Raw genomic sequence first — 18,394 nt, 5'->3', positions numbered from 1 at the left:
GTTTGAGCGCTTTTTCATCAACAGCATTTCTCCAATCTTGGTTCAATCAATCATTCTAGCACGTATGGACTACTGCAATTCAATGTATGTGGGCTTTCCAAGGCTAGTCTGCAGAGACTCCAGCTGATACAGAATATCGCTATTAGACTCATTTTTGGCAAGAGTAAGTTTGACCATGTGTCCCCATTGCTCAGAGAAATACACTTGAGAATTCAATTTAAATGCATCTGTATTGCATTTAAGATTTTATTTGGCTTCTTTACTATTCTTGTCCCTTTGGATTGGAATGTGTGTAGATCTCACCTGGCCAGAAGCTCTCAGAAATTAAAATTTCCCTCTCTTAGGGGTAAAAGTAAATCTATTAAGCAATTTAGTCATTCTTTCTCCTTCAAATTGACAGAGCTCTGGAATAACTTGCTGCTTTCATTAAGAAGCTTAGGCCCCTTCTTATCATTCAGGAAGGCTTTGAAGACAATTCTGTTTGCCAAGCACTTTGGAAATTAACTATTTCTACCTCTCCTGCTTTAGTTCTCTCTTGTCTGGTTCTTTTGTATTTTTCCTTTTCTTTATGTTAACCGAATTGAGCTCCAAATTGGCTGATGATCCGGTTTATAAAACTAAGTTTTAATTTAGTCTAGGTTAGCCAATTTTCATGAAAACACACAAAAACAAAACACTGTTCAAAGAAATGCAAATCCCTTTTAATTGTACCTGGGCTTTCAGTCTCAGGTAAGTCCTCTTCACCAGGGCAGATCCCAGTTTAATCCATAAGTAAAAATGCTTCCCAAAGGAAAGGGAATCAAAATACAACACAAAAAGAAAAGCCTCCACTGCTTTAGGCACGTATTTCAATTGCTAAGCTCTGAGTTGGAGAATCCTTAGAACCTGTTTAATTCTTTTTGCTTAGAAAGCAACACTGAGTGTCACAAAATACAGGTTCCTTTCCCCTAAACGAGTTCTTCAAAACTATAGCAATTTCAATACCTTTTCAGAAATCAGTAAAAGCGATACTGTTCTCTAACAATCACACACAAGCCTTGAGACCTTAAAGACCAGACTTTAGCAACCTAAATCTGAAATCATTTACCTAAAATTCATTGCTGACAGTAGGGAACTATTTTATAAGACTCTTAATTCATGGCCCAAGAATAGGGTGAATGGACCCAATCCAATGCCCCCATTTCTTTATGATTATATCTCTATATGCCTTCAATGCATTATGAATGTACCCCTCTAAGGCCTACCACTAGTCTAACATCTTCAGTCAAATTGTAAAGGCACCTCTGTAATCCTATCAAAATCTCCAGTATGTTGTGATTGCACCCAAAGTCAGAGTCTCTGAAATATTGTAAATGCAATTCTGTAACCAGTATACTGTGAATGTACCCAAATCCTGTATCTCCAAAATATTGTTAATGTAACACTGTAATGCATTCTGGGCTCCTGAGGAGGACGGGCTATAAAACTAACTAACTAACTATTCCCGCAAGCATGTAGTTAACAAGCCTATTCTTGGTAAGTAGAGGAAAAAAAAATTACAAAACTTCATTATACCAGTTTCCAAACACTACAAACACAGTCTTTAACCCAGCTTTCCTGGGTGTTTCCTTCCTGGCCAGTTCTCAGCTCTACTGGGCAAAAGACAATGTCCAGGTTGACTCACATAGTCCATTCCTTCTTTATAAGGCTTCCAATTGTACTAAGTAACAGTTCAAGAGAAAAAAAAAACCCTAAACAACTCAGTATCTACTGACAGCATCCCTAGACTACAAAACTTTTAGAAAAGAAATAAATACCATACTATTCAAGAAATACCTGAAAAAGAAATAACACTGCAAGTATCAAACACCACCTCTCACTAAAGCCACTACCCTAAACAAATAATCATACTCATTTCTTACTCTCTTTGAAAATGACCAAGTCTCTTTTTGGTAAGATCTTTTTGTAATACTTCCTTGATAATTCTTTTGTAATCCACCTTGAACTGCAAGGTAATGGCGGAATAGAAATCTCTAATATAATGTAATGTATGGGGACAGACATAAAGATTTCAATCTATATACTTTGGAGGAAAGATGGGAGGGGAGATATGATAGAGATGTTTAAATATCTACATAATATAAATGTGCATGAGTTGAGTCTATTTCATTTGAAAGGAAACTGCAATGAGAGGGCATAGGATGAAGTTAAGAGGCAATAGGCTCCGGAGTAATCTGAGGAAATACTTTTTTACAGAAAGGGTGGTAGATGCGTGGAACAGTCTCCTGGAAGAGGTGGTGGCAACAGAGACTGTTGTCTGAATTCAAGAGGGTCTGGAATAGGCATATGGGATCTCTCAGAGAGAGAAACAGATAATGGTTACTATGGACGGGCAGACTAGATGGGCCATTTGGCCTTAATCTGCTGCCATGTTCTATGTTTGACTGTTTACTGTAATCCACCCTGAACTCTGCTTAGAAGGATTTGGCAGGATAAGCCCACAAACATAACATTTTCTTTATTTAAAATATTTTAAGAGCTGCTCCCTATTGTAAATTAGGATCCTCATTTAATTCACCACATATCCATTCTCAGATGTTGCTTTCACTCAAACCCCCTTGTGTCCAAGTAAGATTTTCTCAATCACCCCCCACCCCCATATACACACACACAAATTCAATCTCTCCTTTATTTCCATTAATTTCTCTTACCTTTAAACCCTTTTATCTGTAACAGGTATTCTTTCTCAGCCCCCTCCCCTGCAGGTATCTCTTGCATTTTTACTGTTTGCCTTGCATTGCTATATTACACTGCCTACATGGCAGAGCCACAGGTTACAGACCCCTGCTATACCTTAGTCTGCTGATTTCATGCTGCAGTGCCTGATGGGATGACAACAGCCTCTCAACTTCTTGTTTATTGTGCCATAATTCATCCTGTAGGTTTGAAGTGGTTGTCTGTTCCTCCTTTAAGTGCTGGAACTGTTCTGCCAACTTTTCCTGCTGACAGCTAAGGGAGCATTGCAGATCATTCACCATGGACATCTCCTGCTGAAGTTTGTACTCCAATAATTCAACTAGAAGACAGAGAAAACGCAGTTCTCATCATGGTGCTACAGCTCTCCAACAACCATCAACTGTTTTTTTTTTCTTTTCCTCACTTAAACCTGGATTTCTTCCATCACTTTCACCCAAACAAATCAGCAAATAAATAAAGTTATCTAGTGCTGAGACAGATCTTTGAACCAAAACTACAAAATGGACAATTATTAAATAGACAGCCACAAATCAGACATAATGGAGAAAATGTCTTTACCCTGCAAGTTACTGTTTAATTTGTTGTCCTACAAGTTTAGACATGTGTCAGAGCCTGGACTGGAATGTTGTGGAGAGATTAGGCACATGGCAGGATGGTCCAGATAGGCAGGAATATATTTACCGTATTTTCACGCATATAACGCGCGCGTTATACGCGTTTTTACCTACCGCGCATACCCCTCGCGCGTTATATGCGTGAGCGCGGTATACCAAAGTTTTAAAACATAGTTCCCACCCCGCCCGACGCCCGATTCACCCCCCCAGCAGGACCGCTCGCACCCCCACCCCGAACGACCGCTCGCACGCGCTCCCATCCGCACCCGCATCCACGATCGGAGCAAGAGGGAGCCCAAGCCCTCTTGCCCGGCCGACTCCCCGACGTACGATACATCCCCCCCCCCGGCAGGACCACTCGCACCCCCACCCCGAACGACCGCTCGCACGCGCTCCCACCCACACCCGCATCCACGATCGGAGCAAGAGGGAGCCCAAGCCCTCTTGCCCGGCCGACTCCCCGACGTCCGATACATCCCCCCCCCCGGCAGGACCACTCGCACCCCCACCCCGAACGACCGCCGACTTCCCGACAATATCGGGCCAGAAGGGAGCCCAAACCCTCCTGGCCACGGCGACCCCCTAACCCCACCCCGCACTACATTACGGGCAGGAGGGATCCCAGGCCCTCCTGCCCTCGACGCAAACCCCCCTCCCCCCCAAGAACCTCCGACCGCCTCCCAGCCGACCCGCGATCCCCCTGGCGACCCCCACGACCCCCCCACCCCCCTTCCCCGTACCTTTGGTAGTTGGGCCAGAAGGGAGCCCAAACCCTCCTGGCCACGGCGACCCCCTAACCCCACCCCGCACTACATTACGGGCAGGAGGGATCCCAGGCCCTCCTGCCCTCGACGCAAACCCCCCTCCCCCCCAAGAACCTCCGACCGCCCCCCAGCCGACCCGCGATCCCCCTGGCCAGACAGACGGGAGCCAAACCCGCCTGTCCGGCAGGCAGCCAACGAAGGAATGAGGCCGGATTGGCCCATCCATCCTAAAGCTCCGCCTACTGGTGGGGCCTAAGGCGCGTGGGCCAATCAGAATAGGCCCTGGAGCCTTAGGTCCCACCTGGGGGCGCGGCCTGAGGCACATGGGCCCAACCCGACCATGTGCCTCAGGCCGCGCCCCCAGGTGGGACCTAAGGCTCCAGGGCCTATTCTGATTGGCCCACGCGCCTTAGGTCCCACCAGTAGGCGGAGCTTTAGGATGGATGGGCCAATCCGGCCTCATTCCTTCGTTGGCTGCCTGCCGGACAGGCGGGTTTGGCTCCCGTCTGTCCGGCCAACTACTAAAGGTACGGGGAAGGAGGGTGGGGGGGTCGTGGGGGTCGCCAGGGGGATCGCGGGTCGGCTGGGGGGCGGTCGGAGGTTCTTGGGGGGGAGGGGGGTTTGCGTCGAGGGCAGGAGGGCCTGGGATCCCTCCTGCCCGTAATGTAGTGCGGGGTGGGGTTAGGGGGTCGCCGTGGCCAGGAGGGTTTGGGCTCCCTTCTGGCCCAACTACCAAAGGTACAGTTTGCGTCGAGGGCAGGAGGGCCTGGGATCCCTCCTGCCCGTAATGTAGTGCGGGGTGGGGTTAGGGGGTCGCCGTGGCCAGGAGGGTTTGGGCTCCCTTCTGGCCCAACTACCAAAGGTACGGGGAAGGGGGGGTGGGGGGGTCGTGGGGGTCGCCAGGGGGATCGCGGGTCGGCTGGGGGGCGGTCGGAGGTTCTTGGGGGGGGGGGGGGTTTGCGTCGAGGGCAGGAGGGCCTGGGATCCCTCCTGCCCGTAATGTAGTGCGGGGTGGGGTTAGGGGGTCGCCGTGGCCAGGAGGATTTGGGCTCCCTCCTGGCCCGATATTGTTGGGGAGTCGGCGGTCCTTCGGGGGGGGGGAGGGATGTATCGGACGTCGGGGGGGGGGCATCAGGCTTTCAGGATGGGGACAGACCTTCAAGGGGGGACAGTGCACGGAAGTCAGGGGGGGTGAACGGAGAGTCGGGACAGCGCACGGAAAGTCAGGGCGGGCGAAAGGAGCATCGGGCAGCATGCGCGGTATACCCGTGAGCGCGGTATATCAAAGTTTTTGTGCAAATCATCGTGATTTCTGCGCGCTATATCCGTGTGCGCGTTTTATACGGGTGCGTGTTATTTGCGTGAAAATACGGTACTGTAGGACAACAGCCTAACCAGTCTTTTGCGTGCAGCAGAATCAAACATAATCTACTACAAAGCTCTATGAGCCTGTGACACTGCAGTTTTCCATTCTTCCTCTGCGAAGAATCCAGAACAGCATATTTATTTTCTGTGTACTGGTTCAAACCAGCCTCCAGCCTGAGGTTTCTAACCCAGATTTATTTCTAAAGACACTACACATCTGATGTCCACAAGATAGTGAGTTTCTGATTGGTGCTGCTAATACCATTTAACCAATCACAGAGACTGTTTACTGAACTTGGGCATGGATTGTACACAGCACTGATAAACTTACTAAGACTCAGATGCATTAAGCTCTCCAATTGTCTAATGATTGTTGCTAAACCAGTTTGAATTGGTTCAGTGACAACCTAGTTTGTCAACCCAATGTACACAATGGCTCACGTGCGCTTTTCTGTGCTTTCATTCATTCTCTTACTCTCCCATGCAAATGATCTCATCAGTATTAAAATAAGGTCATTAATATTGAAATTAGCACTCCAATCAATGGCCTAATATCATCAAGGCATGCACTAAATTTGGCTAATAACGTCCTGGAAAAAAACAACAGATCTGTCACAAAAAGTGAGAGGCAGGAGGGAAGCCCACTCACTCCTGCTTTGGAAATCTCTTCAAAATGGCGGGCCTTCTCCTTCCTAGTGCATCCTAAGATGCACTGGGGAGGGGCCTAAGGCCCTGATTAGTCCAGATACCTAAGATCCCCTCCCATAAGAGGGGCCTTAGGTAGCTGGGCCAATCAGAGTCTTAGGCCCCCTTCCTGGTGCATCCTGGGATGCACAGTGAAGGGCCTAAAACTCCAATTGGTTCAGATACTTTTGTCTGAGAAATGTGAGTCACACTTAATCCATTTGTTGTGAAAAGATAAGACTTTGCAGCAGAACTGTTACTGAGAACATACAGTTGTACTCATAAGTTTATATACAACAAAAAGACACACAGTGTGTATTTTATTTTGTTGCAAGTCCTTTGGCATTACATGCTTGATATCCTTTTCTTGTTTGCTTTGGACATAAGTTTCCCTGGCAGAATTTGTAAGCTGTATACCATTTGTGGAAAATATGAATGATGTTCTTTAATTTAGGAATATTGGCAGGTGAAGCTATTTATCATCATAGAATTGTGTGGCCTTTAGTAATTATAATTTATTTGGATTTATTAATCACCATTTAGAGATTCACCCAAGACAGTGTCCAGCAAGTGTTATAGATTATTATTAAATGAATTTATTAGGATGAATCTCCACCAATAAAATATATCCCTCTCTGACTTAGAGAAATATATTTTATGGTCAAATATATTTTATTGAGCAATCAAGAAAACAACAAGATAACACAAAAAGTACAAAACCAGCTCAAAATTTCAAAATATCCCCCAAAAGAACCACCCCTCCCAACCCCAACCAAACCCCCCCCCATACCCACCCCTGGGTCCTCCTTCCAAACACAAATTAACAAAGAATCAGAATAACAAACTATACAGAAAGAGTCACAAAAGGGTAAGTACAAACAAAAGCTTCAATTAAGTATCCGGCTACGAGCCAGAGGGGTCAAAGTAGTCCAGAAAGGTTCCCAAGTGGTCTGGAAAAGACGACCCTGGCGAGAAGACAAATCAGTCACATCCCTTCGCTCCCACATCAAAAGAGCAATCATGCGGCTCCTCCAAAGGGAATAGTCCGGAGCCTCAACTTCAATCCATTTCAGCAGGATGCATTTCAGAGCAATCAGAATAGACCACTTGAGGAAAGCTGCAACTCCCTTGGAACGTGGAAAGTAGTGAGGAATAGTCCCAAACAAAAGCAAAGGGAAATTGAGAATAGTGACATGCCAAAGATTCTCCACAAAAGCAAATATAGCAATCCAAAAATGTTGTACCTGAGGACAAGTCCAAAACATGTGGCCTAAGCTGGCTTCCGGAGCCTGACAACGAAGGCAGGCTGCATGGGGACGGAAGTGAGCCAAGTAGGCCCTTTTAGGAGAAATATATAAACGAAAAATCAATTTAAAATGTTGCTCCCAAAAGGTAGTGTATTTACGAAAAGCAGGCAGTCGACGGACAGCCTGAAGGAGGATATCAGAAGGCAAATCAACAGCAAGATCACCGGACCAAGCATCTCGCAGCTTAGAGTGGTCAAAAAAAGGGCATTCATCCTTCAAATGGCGATGATGAAACGTGAGAGGGACCGTTTGCAGAGAACCAAGGGTAAAGGCCGTAGACAAAGTCTCATGACAGGCGGCCTGCAAAGAGCTAGAAGGTAAGGAAGAGATGTAATGATGGATTTGCATGTAAGCAAAATAGTCAGTAGGGGGGAGATCAAATTCTGTTCGCAACTGAGCAAAAGATTTAGGGATGCCTTCATCAGTAACCAAATGAAATAGATAGTGAATGCCCTTTGTTTCCCACCGAGCAAAACTCGGCCCATCAATCCTAGGTAAGAAAGAACCATTAAAACGAATAGGCAGGAAAGGAGAGACAGAAGAAGAAAGAGTGTGAAATTTACAGACCCAACGGAAAACCTTCCGCAAGGGTTGGTGTAAGGCTTTCATAGAAAGAGACTCAGGTTCAAGAGAAGGGAGAGAATGAAGATAGGCACTAAAATGAGTAGATCGAAAACAGGAAAGTTCTAGAGAGGAGTTAGTAAACGCCGAAGTACCCCTAAAGAGATCATTAATATGCCTCATTCCACAACCAACCGTCAAATATCGGAGATTCAATAAGCCCAAGCCACCTCTGTAGGGAGTCGCCGCCCGCCTATAAGGCAAACGAGGTCGCTTACCAGCCCAAAGAAATCTCTGGACCAGTCGCTCCAACCGGCGCTCGTCACGAAACGTCAAATAAAGAGGAAGGACCTGAAAAACATAAAGCCAACAAGGGACCAGAAGCATGTTATACAGGTGCACACGACCCAAAAGCAAGAAAGGAAGAGTCTCCCAAAGATGCAACCTATTCTGTAAAGCCTGAAACAACGGTGTTACATTTAGCCGGTACAAACTGGATAAGTCCAGCGAAATGGTAACCCCCAGGTACCGCAAAGTAGAATCAGCCCAACGAAGAGGGAAAACACCCCTCCACAAAGTTCGTAAATCTGGTGGAAAAGGTAAGGCCAAGGATTTATCTATGTTAAGAGACAGCCCCGAATAAAAACCAAATTCAGAGATAAGATCCAAATCTGCCGGGAGAGAAACGTCAGGTCGGGTAAGAATCAAAAACATGTCATCCGCGTACGCCAGAGTCTTAAGTTCAAAGTCACCTACAGAGAGACCTCTGACCTCCTCGAACCCCCGAAGCGTACATAACAACGGTTCCAAAGAAAGCAGGAACAGAAGAGGGGAAAGAGGGCAACCCTGGCGGGTACCACGAAGAATAGGAAAAGAGTCAGAACGAGTCCCATTAACAAGCAAGGAGGCCAGGGGATTAGAATAGAGAGAACGCACGGCATCCAGAAAGAACCTTCCGAGCCCCACATACTCCAAGGTGCGAAATAAGAAGGACCAGTGAATACTATCAAACGCCTTAGAAGCATCCAAGCTAACAAACAAGGTCGGAATTTGGCGAGATTGACACTGAGCAAGAGCAAGAAGTACCTTGCGGACATTGTGTACAGACTGGTGGCCCCGAAACAAAACCTACCTGGTCCTCGTATATAAGCCGTGGTAAATGAGGAGCAAGACGATCAGCCAGCATACGAGCAAAGAGTTTGAGATCCACATTAATTAATGAAATGGGGCGATAAGATTCCGGCAAATCAGCAGCCTTGCCAGGATTCAAGAGTAAAGTAATAAGGGCCTCGTTCGCAAAACGCAGAAAAGAACCACGAACAGTAGCTGCATCAAAGTACGCCAATAAAGGTCCATAAAGAGTAGGAGAAAGGAGCCGGTAAAAGCCACCCGAGAACACATCCGGGCCCGGAGCCCGGTCAGAGCGGAGCGATTTAATAGCAGACTCCAATTCAGCCGCCCGAAACGGACTATTGAGAGAGGAAATCGCAGCCGCTGGCAAACGAGGCAATCCAGAAGAGTGAAGATAGTCCGATATCATTTCCAAAGAAGCATCATCCGGAGCTTCATATAACCGACGAAAGAAATCAAATAAGACCCTGGAGATCTCAGAAGTCTGAGACACCACCCCACCGCCCCGGGTTCGCAGAGATAAAGTCAGCTTCCTGCCGGTCGTAGCATTAACCAAACGAGCCATAAGGCGGCCGGGTTTGTTACCGTAACGAAGGAAACGATGTTGATAAAAGGCTTTGTATTTTTGGGAACAAGAGTGGAGAAGGGAGTTCAGGGCCACCTGAGTAGACAGATAACAGTCTCGAGTCTCCGGAGAAGGGTGGAGAGAAAAGGATCGCTTCGCCAAGCGTAAGGCCCTTTCCAGAGTAACGATCCCCTGATTAATACGTTTATTACGAGCACACAGAAACGAAATGATTTGACCCCGAATCACCGTCTTCCCAGCCTCCCAAAACAAGATAGGATCATCCATGTGGGAAGCATTATTTGTAGAATAGTCTTCCCATTGGGTCTGCAAAAAGGCACAAAATTCCGCATCCTGAGCAAGATAGAAGGGAAACCGCCAGGACGACGCGCGGAGGTACGTAGAATCCAAGAAAACATCAACCCAAATCGGAGCATGATCCGATATAGACAGAGGTCCAATCTCAGCCGAGTGAACGGAAGGAAACAGAGAGGAAGACAAGAAAATATAGTCCAATCGGGACCAGGTACCATGGGCCCGAGAGAGATGGGTATAGTCACGAATTTCAGGGTGTAGAAGACGCCACGGGTCCATAACCGAAAGAGAGTCACAAAAGTCGGAAAGGAGATGACTCTTAGAACCTAAAGAAGAGGCAGGAGAGCCGGATTTATCCTGAGCAGGGTGCATAACCAAATTAAAATCTCCCAAAAGAATCAGAGGATCATCAGGAAAACGAGAGCGAAGGTGAAGCAACCGTTGTAAGAAGGCCGATTCTCCAGAGTTAGGGCCATAAACCACTAGGAAAAGATAAGAGCGACCACCCAAAGTAAGGCGAAGAAGCAAGAATCGACCGTCAGACGCCTTATCAAGGACTTGGACGCCAATAGGCGAGGACTTACGGACCAACACAGCAATGCCTCCATGACGGCCCGAAGAGGAGGCAAAATACACCTCCCCCACCCAAGAACGACGTAACTTAAGATGTTCTGCATCAGTCAATCTAGTTTCCTGTAGACAAGCAATATCAGACCGGTAGCGTTGTATGGCAGCAAGTATTTTGGATCTCTTAACAGGCGACGTGATCCCCCCAACATTCCAAGAGGTAATTCTAAAAGGGGTACTCATAGCAGAAAAGCATGAAGGAAGCAGTACCAGAAGGAGAAAAACAAGTGAGAACTACCCCAAGGGCCCAGCCTCCCCCAGAGCAGCGTATTAGACTAAAGGGACCAACAATAAAACATAGCAAACTAATTAAGCAAATATACAGAAGGAGGACCCCCCACCCCCATGAACCCACCCCATCAACTCCCAACCCACCCACCCCAACCCACCCCTTTCCCCCAAACCCCCCCCCCCGCCCCCCCTTCCCAAGCCCCCCAAAATCCCCAACAATCCCCCCACAAGCACACAACCAGTCAATCGACGTAGAGTGAGAGGGGAGTCACAAAAGATGTTAACAGGGCCCCTGGTACCCCCCACCCCACGAAGTACTATAAAACAAACACCCCTCATACATACAGGCAGAAACCCAGCAGGACAAACAAAACAATACTCTGAGTCCCCACTCATCCCCCCAGCAATCACACGCACTCCGAAAAATCAATCAAGCTACACAAGCCCCAAATGGAGGACTCAAAACCAACGCACCTAAAATACAGGACTCACACATGAAAAAGTACCCCAGGCAAACCCCCAACCACAAACAAACACCCCCATTCAAGTCGCAAACATCCCAAACAAGAGGCAGGAGCCTCCAAGGGTCGGGTCACCCAAGCATGGCATCAGAGACTCACGAGTCCGGGGAGCAATGCAAAGGGGGCAACGCAGGCACCACACCTCCACCCCTCAACCATAGAAAAGAAATAACAGGGATAAGGCACACAAACAGGGTGTAAGCATCAAATAACCTGCAAAGTAGCAGGAGGTGGGGTATAGGATCTAAAATACAGTGCCAACCAAATCACCCTCAGCAAATCCCCCGAGCTTGTCACAAACCCCCTCAAGGGAGTCCACTGGAGGTAAACTGTGCAAAGGAGGTATACAAAGTCCGCAGGCTGGCCCAAGGGATCCAGAAACAGCTTGCCCAGATCAGGGCAGCATCCAAGGTGGTCAAGATCACAAAGTCACAGGCCCTCCACTCAAGACCTCCATGGAGGAAAAGAATGGAACAGGAGAGCTGGAGGCCAGACCACAGGCAAACTCTCACGAGGGCCCCGGTCAAAATCACAGGAAAGAACTAGGGCAATTGAAAACCACCACCATGACTCCGAGATCCTCAAGGGGCCGATGAAGGACCAGACTCCCCGGGTAGGGAATCCAGGTAGGCCTGTGCCTCCTCTGCCGTGGCGTAGCTCTTCCAGCCGGCATCCATCCAAATCCGGAGTAGTGCAGGATAGGCGAGTTGGAACCGATGCTTGTGGTCAAACAGGGCCGAGCAGACCCTGGAAAAACGACGACGACGCTCCTGTAACGCTGGGGAATAGTCCTGGAATAAGCAGACTGGAGCCCCTTCATAGGTAAGCAGGTTTCTCTTCTTCCTGTAGTGGCGCATCAATTCAGCCTTATGCGCCGAGTTCAGGACCTTGAGAATAGTCACCCGCGCCCGGGTATGATCCTCGGACCGCCGACCCAGGTGGTGGGCACGCTCCAGTCGTATAGGCCCCATCCCAGCAGGAAGTGGCAACGTAGCCTGAAGCCAAGACTCCAAAGTGAGCAGCAAGCTGGAGTCAGAAACTGTCTCTGGGAGCCCGATGAGACGTAAATTGTCTCGCCTTGAGCGATTCTCTAAGTCTTCAATCTTTTCCTCCTGGTGTCGGAGCAAACGCTGCATAGAGGAGAGTTCCGCTGCAGAAGCCATGTTCGCGTCCTCCACGTGGGAGACACGAGTCTCCAACTCCCCGGTGCGACGGGTAGTATCAGAAATCGTAGACTCCAGGGAGGCGAGTTGGGAAGAGAGCTAATCGAAACGGGCCTCCAAAGCTCTCACCACCGAAGCCGACAACTCTTCAATATGGGCCGCCGAGAGAGGAAGCGCGAAACCAGTCTCAGCTGCCGCCGCCATCTTAGAATCGGCCCGCAAGGCTCTCACCTCCCTGTCCTTAGCAACGCGGCTAGATTTGCCGCTCATAGTGGGGCTGCCCGACTGCAAGAAACGGTCCATGCACCAGAGAGGTAATAAGATACTGCAACGGAGGCTGAATCTAGAATCGGGGAGGTGCAGGGGGACCTAGGGCCCCGGAGCTTGAGCTAAACACGTCGTGCTCGGCTCAGCACATCACGTGACCCTCCAGAAATATATTTTATAAAGAACTATTAATTTGGGGAAAGAAGCTCTGCCTGTTTCAAACTTAGTTCTATAATATGTATTAAGTATAATATCTTCTTTAATAAAACCCTAAGCACGCATGCGCACTTACAACAGCATGATCCCTGCCTCCGTGATTTGTGCCTCCATGGCTGTGTTCTATTTGCAGTGCGTGCGGCGGCTTGCAGCGCGTACGGTTTCAAGTTTCAAGTTTTATTTATTCTTGATTAAATGCTTAATTAAAGTTTTTCTTAGTGAATTACAATAAATAAAATAACATGTAATTTTAACAAAGTATTAAAAATAAGCAATTTAACAAAATAATTAATTATAAAACAAAACAAGCGAACAAAATAGCAAAAAAAACAACAACAAAAAAAAACCTAAATAAAAAATACACAAAAAACATTGATAATTTCAAGGATAAGGTTAAAAGAAAAGGTCTAAAAAAGCGATTTACAAATTAAAAGCATCTGTGAATAAAAAGCTCTTTAAGTTCTTTTTAAAATTGTCAAGATTATTTTTATCTTTCAGTTGAAAAGGTAAGGAGTTCCAAAGTTGTGGAACTGTTACTGAAAATATTTCTTGCCGACGGGTTCCAATGATTTTTAAAGAAGGGATTACTAGAAGTTTTTGGTTAGTTGAACGGAGAGAACGTGAGGTATTATATGGGATAAGAACTTTACTAATGAATAGGGGTTCATTGGTATTACGAGTTTTGAATGTTAATAATAAAATTTTATAGGTAATACGATGATTAATGGGAAGCCAATGAGATTTAATCAGAAAAGGAGTAACATGTTCGAATTTCCTACCTCTATGAATGGTGATAGGTGGTGGCGAGAGCAACAGCAGAAGGGTTCACCGCCGAGAGCAAAAGCAGGAGGGTGTCCTTCGGCCTGGACGAGGCGGACAGGGTACGGGTGCTGCAAGGCATCTGGCTGCTACTGCTGCACAGGGAAGTGGAGGGGGAATAATAATAATAACAACAACAGTTTATATACCGCAGGACCGTGAAGTTCTATGCGGTTTACAATGATTAGAAATGTTACAGATTGAGTGAATAAACAAAGTTACAGATTGAATGAACAAACAAAGTACAGATTTAGCGACAGGTAGTTCTTGCGCTCGGTTGTTAAGGACTAAGATTGAATAGGTTGGTTTCCTAAGTATTTCAGGAATAGATGTGTTTTCAGGCGTTTCCTGAATTCTCCGTAGGTAGTAGGCACAAGCAATTGTTCAAGGTCTTTACCCCATAATGCTGCTTGATGTGCGAAAAGATGTTGATGATGACTTTTAAATTTACAACCTCTAACTGGTGGAGAAACGAAGTTCAGGTGTGAGCTTCACTTGTGTCTGTTGTTTGAGAAAGAGAAAAGGTCTGTTATGTATTTAGGGGCTAAGCCATAAAGTACCTTGAAGCAAAAACAACCAAACTTGAATTTCACACGTGCCTCCATTGGTAGCCAGTGTAAAAGTCGATAGGAAGGTGTCACATGATCAAACTTCTTCAAAGTAGTCTAACCGCTGTATTTTGAACCAGTTGCAATCACCGCATGTATTTCTGGGGGAGTGCCAAGTAGGCGATGTTACAATAATCGAGTTGACTCAGAATAAGGGATTGTACTAGAATTCGAAATGATGAGGCATCGAAATAAGCTCTGATGGACCGAAGTTTCCAGAGGGTATAAAAGATTTTTCTGATCAAGGAGTCCACCTGGTCTTTCATGGTCAGGTTTTGGTCCAGTGTTACACCTAATATCTTCATAGTAGGTTGAATTGGATAGCTGAGGTTGTTGATGCACATTGGTGCTTTAGTGTCGAGTGGGTATGGCGCTGCTATGAAAAATTTTGTTTTCTCTGAGTTTAGTTTTAGTCTGAATTCGATCATCCATTGCTCCATCCGATTTAATACTTCTGTTGCTTTGGGGGTGACTTTCGAGACAGAGTTGGTGAATGGGATGATTATCGTGAAGTCGTCAGCGTAGCTAAATAGTTTTATCCCCAGTTGGGATAGTTGTGCACCCAGTGAGGACATGTAAACATTGAAGAGCAAAGGGGATAGCGGTGATCCTTGTGGCACGCCAGATGGATTGCTCCATGTATCTGAGAGATCGTGATTAAAACGGACTTGGTATGTGCGTGATATAAGGAAACCTCAAAACCAGTTCAGTACTTCTCCTCTGATTCCGATTGCGTCTAGGCATTGTAACAGTTTTCCATGGTCCACCAAGTCAAAGGCGGAACTCATGTCAAATTGCATGATTAGGGCGTTGAGGCCCTTACTGAACAAGTAGCGCAAATTGTCCAGAATGGCCGCAATTACCGTTTCAGTGCTAAATAGAGGCCTAAAACCAGATTGAGTTTCGTGCAGGAGGGAGAATTGGTCAAGGTATTCCATAAGTTGGGTGTGTACCAGTCCTTCCATGATTTTTACCATAAATGGAATAGATGCTACAGGTCTATAGTTGGTTATTGATGTTGCTGGTTCTTTATAATTTTTTGGGATTGGGGTTATTATAATATGACCATTGTTGGTGAGGAAATTTCCATTATATAGGTTATTGGTTAGATAATTCAATAGGGATAATTTAAAGCCTAATGGAGCTGCTTTCATAATCTCTGGGGGACATGAGTCCAAGACACAATATGAATTAGAGTATTTGTTTTATAATTTGATATAGTTGTTCCAATCTGAGTTGTGGAAGGAACTCCAGATCATATCCGCTGGTATTTCATTTCTTGGTATATCAATTGATTGATGTTCGTATGCAGGAATTGTCGAGTAGTTGTTTCTTAAGTTTTTGATTTTTGAGTCGAAATGTTGTGCTAGTTCGTTTGCTGAGGGTAGTTTGGCATTGTGCATAGGTTGAGTGTGGCGTGTGGTGTCGAATAAATTTGTAACTATGTTGAACAGTTCTTTTGTATTGGCTCCTTCTGAGCCAGTATTAGATGAGTTGATTTTGGACGAGTAAAATGTTTTACGTTTTTTTTAAATCTGTTGTTTGTAGAGTTTTATGTTGGATCTCCAGAGAGGGAGAGGGAAAGGGGGCTGCTTTGTGGGGGAGGGGTGTGCTGGGGGGCAGGCAGCAATCTTGGTTTGCTCTGGGGGGAGACAGAAGAGGGCCACGGAGAGACAGGTGGGCATGGCGCAACAGAGAGAGACAGGCAGGCAGGGGGCCAGGGAGAGACACAGACAGAAAAAATGACAAACAGACAGGGGGTCAGAGAGAGACAGACAGACAGACAGACAGACAGCAGCCAAGGAGAGAGAGAGACAGAAAGAAAGACAGACAGAGGGGCCAGGGAGAGACACAGACAGAAAGAAAGACAGACATACAGCGGCCAAGGAGAGAGAGAGACAGAAAAACAGATAGGGGGCCAGGAAGAGACACAGAAAGAAAGAAAGACAGAAAGCAGCCAAGGAGAGCAACATTCCATGCTACCGATCCAGGTCAAGCACTAGCTTCCCCCATGTCTTTCTCAATAACAGACTATGGACTTTCCCCTTCAGAAAATTGTCCAAACCTTTCTTAAAACCAGCTATGCTATCTATCCGCTCTTACCACAACCTCTGGCAATGCATTCCAGAGCTTAACTATTCTCCGAGTGAAAAAATATTTCTGGTTTTAAAAGTATTTTCCTGTAACTGAGCGGGATGCCGATGCTGACTTCAATGTCGATGTTTCTGTAGAATTATCCTTAAATTTTGATGGTAAAGGTGAAGACATTGTTGATGGAGTAGACCCAAAAACTTTCTCCTGCTGAATAAGTCGAGCCTTCAAAAACGCTTTTTAAGAGTGGCACAGCAGAGACAAGCGTCGACCTGGAGTTCAGGACCAAGCCACTGAAAGCATGAACTGTGCAGATCAGTATTAGAGATAGCCCTGTTGCACCAAGAACATTTTTTAAACCTGCAGCAAGGCTTGGACCTCGATGAAAAAATTACCACCATGAGGTCAAAGAACTCAATCATAGTGGTGGTTGAGTGAAGTAGAACCCAAAAATCGATCGATGCAGCTGGACTGCTAAGAGCTGAGAAGAGGTCAAAGGCCCCAAAATTGAAATGGACAAAAATTAAATAAATTTAAAAGTAAAATACTAAGAAAATGAAATAATGAAGAGAAAAAGTGCAGGAAGGCAAAAAATGTTGCAAAAATAAATCGCATGTTAGAGACACTCCAAAAACACAACTTCTTAGCTCTGTGGAAGACTAAGAACTGATGGTCTTGCGAATTGTCAGGTGGGAAGGCACTCGTGCATGCGGGGTATGGGCAGTTGTGAACTTGTAAAGTAGTTAAAGTGACAGTACACTTTTGCACTGTCTGTACCAGTCTCTGTGGATGATGTCACCCATCTATGAAAATATGCTACCTGCTTGTCCTACGATATCTTTTCCAGTAGATAGGTGTGTCATTCTGGACAAGTGCATTATCTCACCATGGCCACGAGCCATTTTGTAGAAGGAATTCACTCAAGATTTTTTCTGTGACCTTCCTACTTCACCAGGAACTCTACTGCCACCTGCAGTTAGTACCCAAGCCTATAACAGCTCCATTGAGAGTCTTGAAGGAATTGAAGGTTGAAATCGGAGAGTTATTGCAAAAACTTGCAAACCTGTCAATCAGAACTGGTCAGATACCAGACGACTGGAGGAAAGCGAACGTCACGCCAATTTTCAAAAAAGGATCGAGTGGAGAACCGGGCAACTATAGACCTGTGAGTCTTACGTCTGTCCCCGGCAGATGATTGAATCACTGATCAAGGATAGCATAGTTCAGCACTTGGACACACACGACTTGATGAAACCCAGTCAACATGGATTCAGGAAAGGGAAATCGTGTTTGACAAATTTACTCCAATTCTTTGAGACCGTGAACAAGCAAATTGATAGTGGAAAGCCGGTGGACATAATATACTTGGACTTCCAGAAAGCATTTGACAAAGTTCCACACAAAAGACTTCTTAGGAAACTACAAAGCCATGGCATAGAGGGAGATATACAAAGATGGATAGGCAAATGGCTGGAAAACAGGAAGCAGAGAGTGGGCATAAATGGGAAGTTCTCCGACTGGGAGAAAGTGACTAGTGGTGTACCCCAGGGCTCGGTACTTGGGCCGATCCTTTTTAATATTTATATCAATGACCTGGAAAACAGAACATCCAGTGAGATCATCAAGTTTGCAGACGACACAAAACTCTGCCGGGCAATCAGATCGCAGGAGGACAGTGAGGAACTCCAGAGCGATTTGTGTCGGTTAGAAAAATAGGCGGAGAAATGGCAGATGAAGTTCAACGTGGAGAAATGCAAGGTAATGCATTTAGGCAGTAAAAATAAGGAATACGAGTACAGAATGTCAGGT

The 18,394-nt window shown here is 46.1% G+C and overlaps 1 protein-coding gene across 15 annotated transcripts in view; it reads right to left on the bottom strand.

The window, feature by feature from the left end:
- The window catches only part of PCNT (pericentrin), an 820,497-nt gene that overhangs the window by 434,920 nt on the left and 367,183 nt on the right, over nucleotides 1-18,394 (bottom strand). For all 15 annotated transcript variants that reach the window (XR_004539480.1, XR_004539479.1, XR_004539483.1 and 12 more), the window contains one exon: nucleotides 2,833-3,055. Coding sequence is in view for 5 of the 15 variants with exons in the window: in XM_033944852.1 (XP_033800743.1) it covers nucleotides 2,833-3,055 (223 nt within the window). In the remaining 10 variants the exon portion in view is untranslated. The remainder of the gene's footprint in view (nucleotides 1-2,832; nucleotides 3,056-18,394) is intronic.

The sequence above is a fragment of the Geotrypetes seraphini genome, chromosome 5, assembly GCF_902459505.1.
Source record: "Geotrypetes seraphini chromosome 5, aGeoSer1.1, whole genome shotgun sequence".
Classification (NCBI taxonomy): domain Eukaryota; kingdom Metazoa; phylum Chordata; class Amphibia; order Gymnophiona; family Dermophiidae; genus Geotrypetes; species Geotrypetes seraphini.
This window is presented reverse-complemented; position numbering and strand designations above follow the sequence as displayed.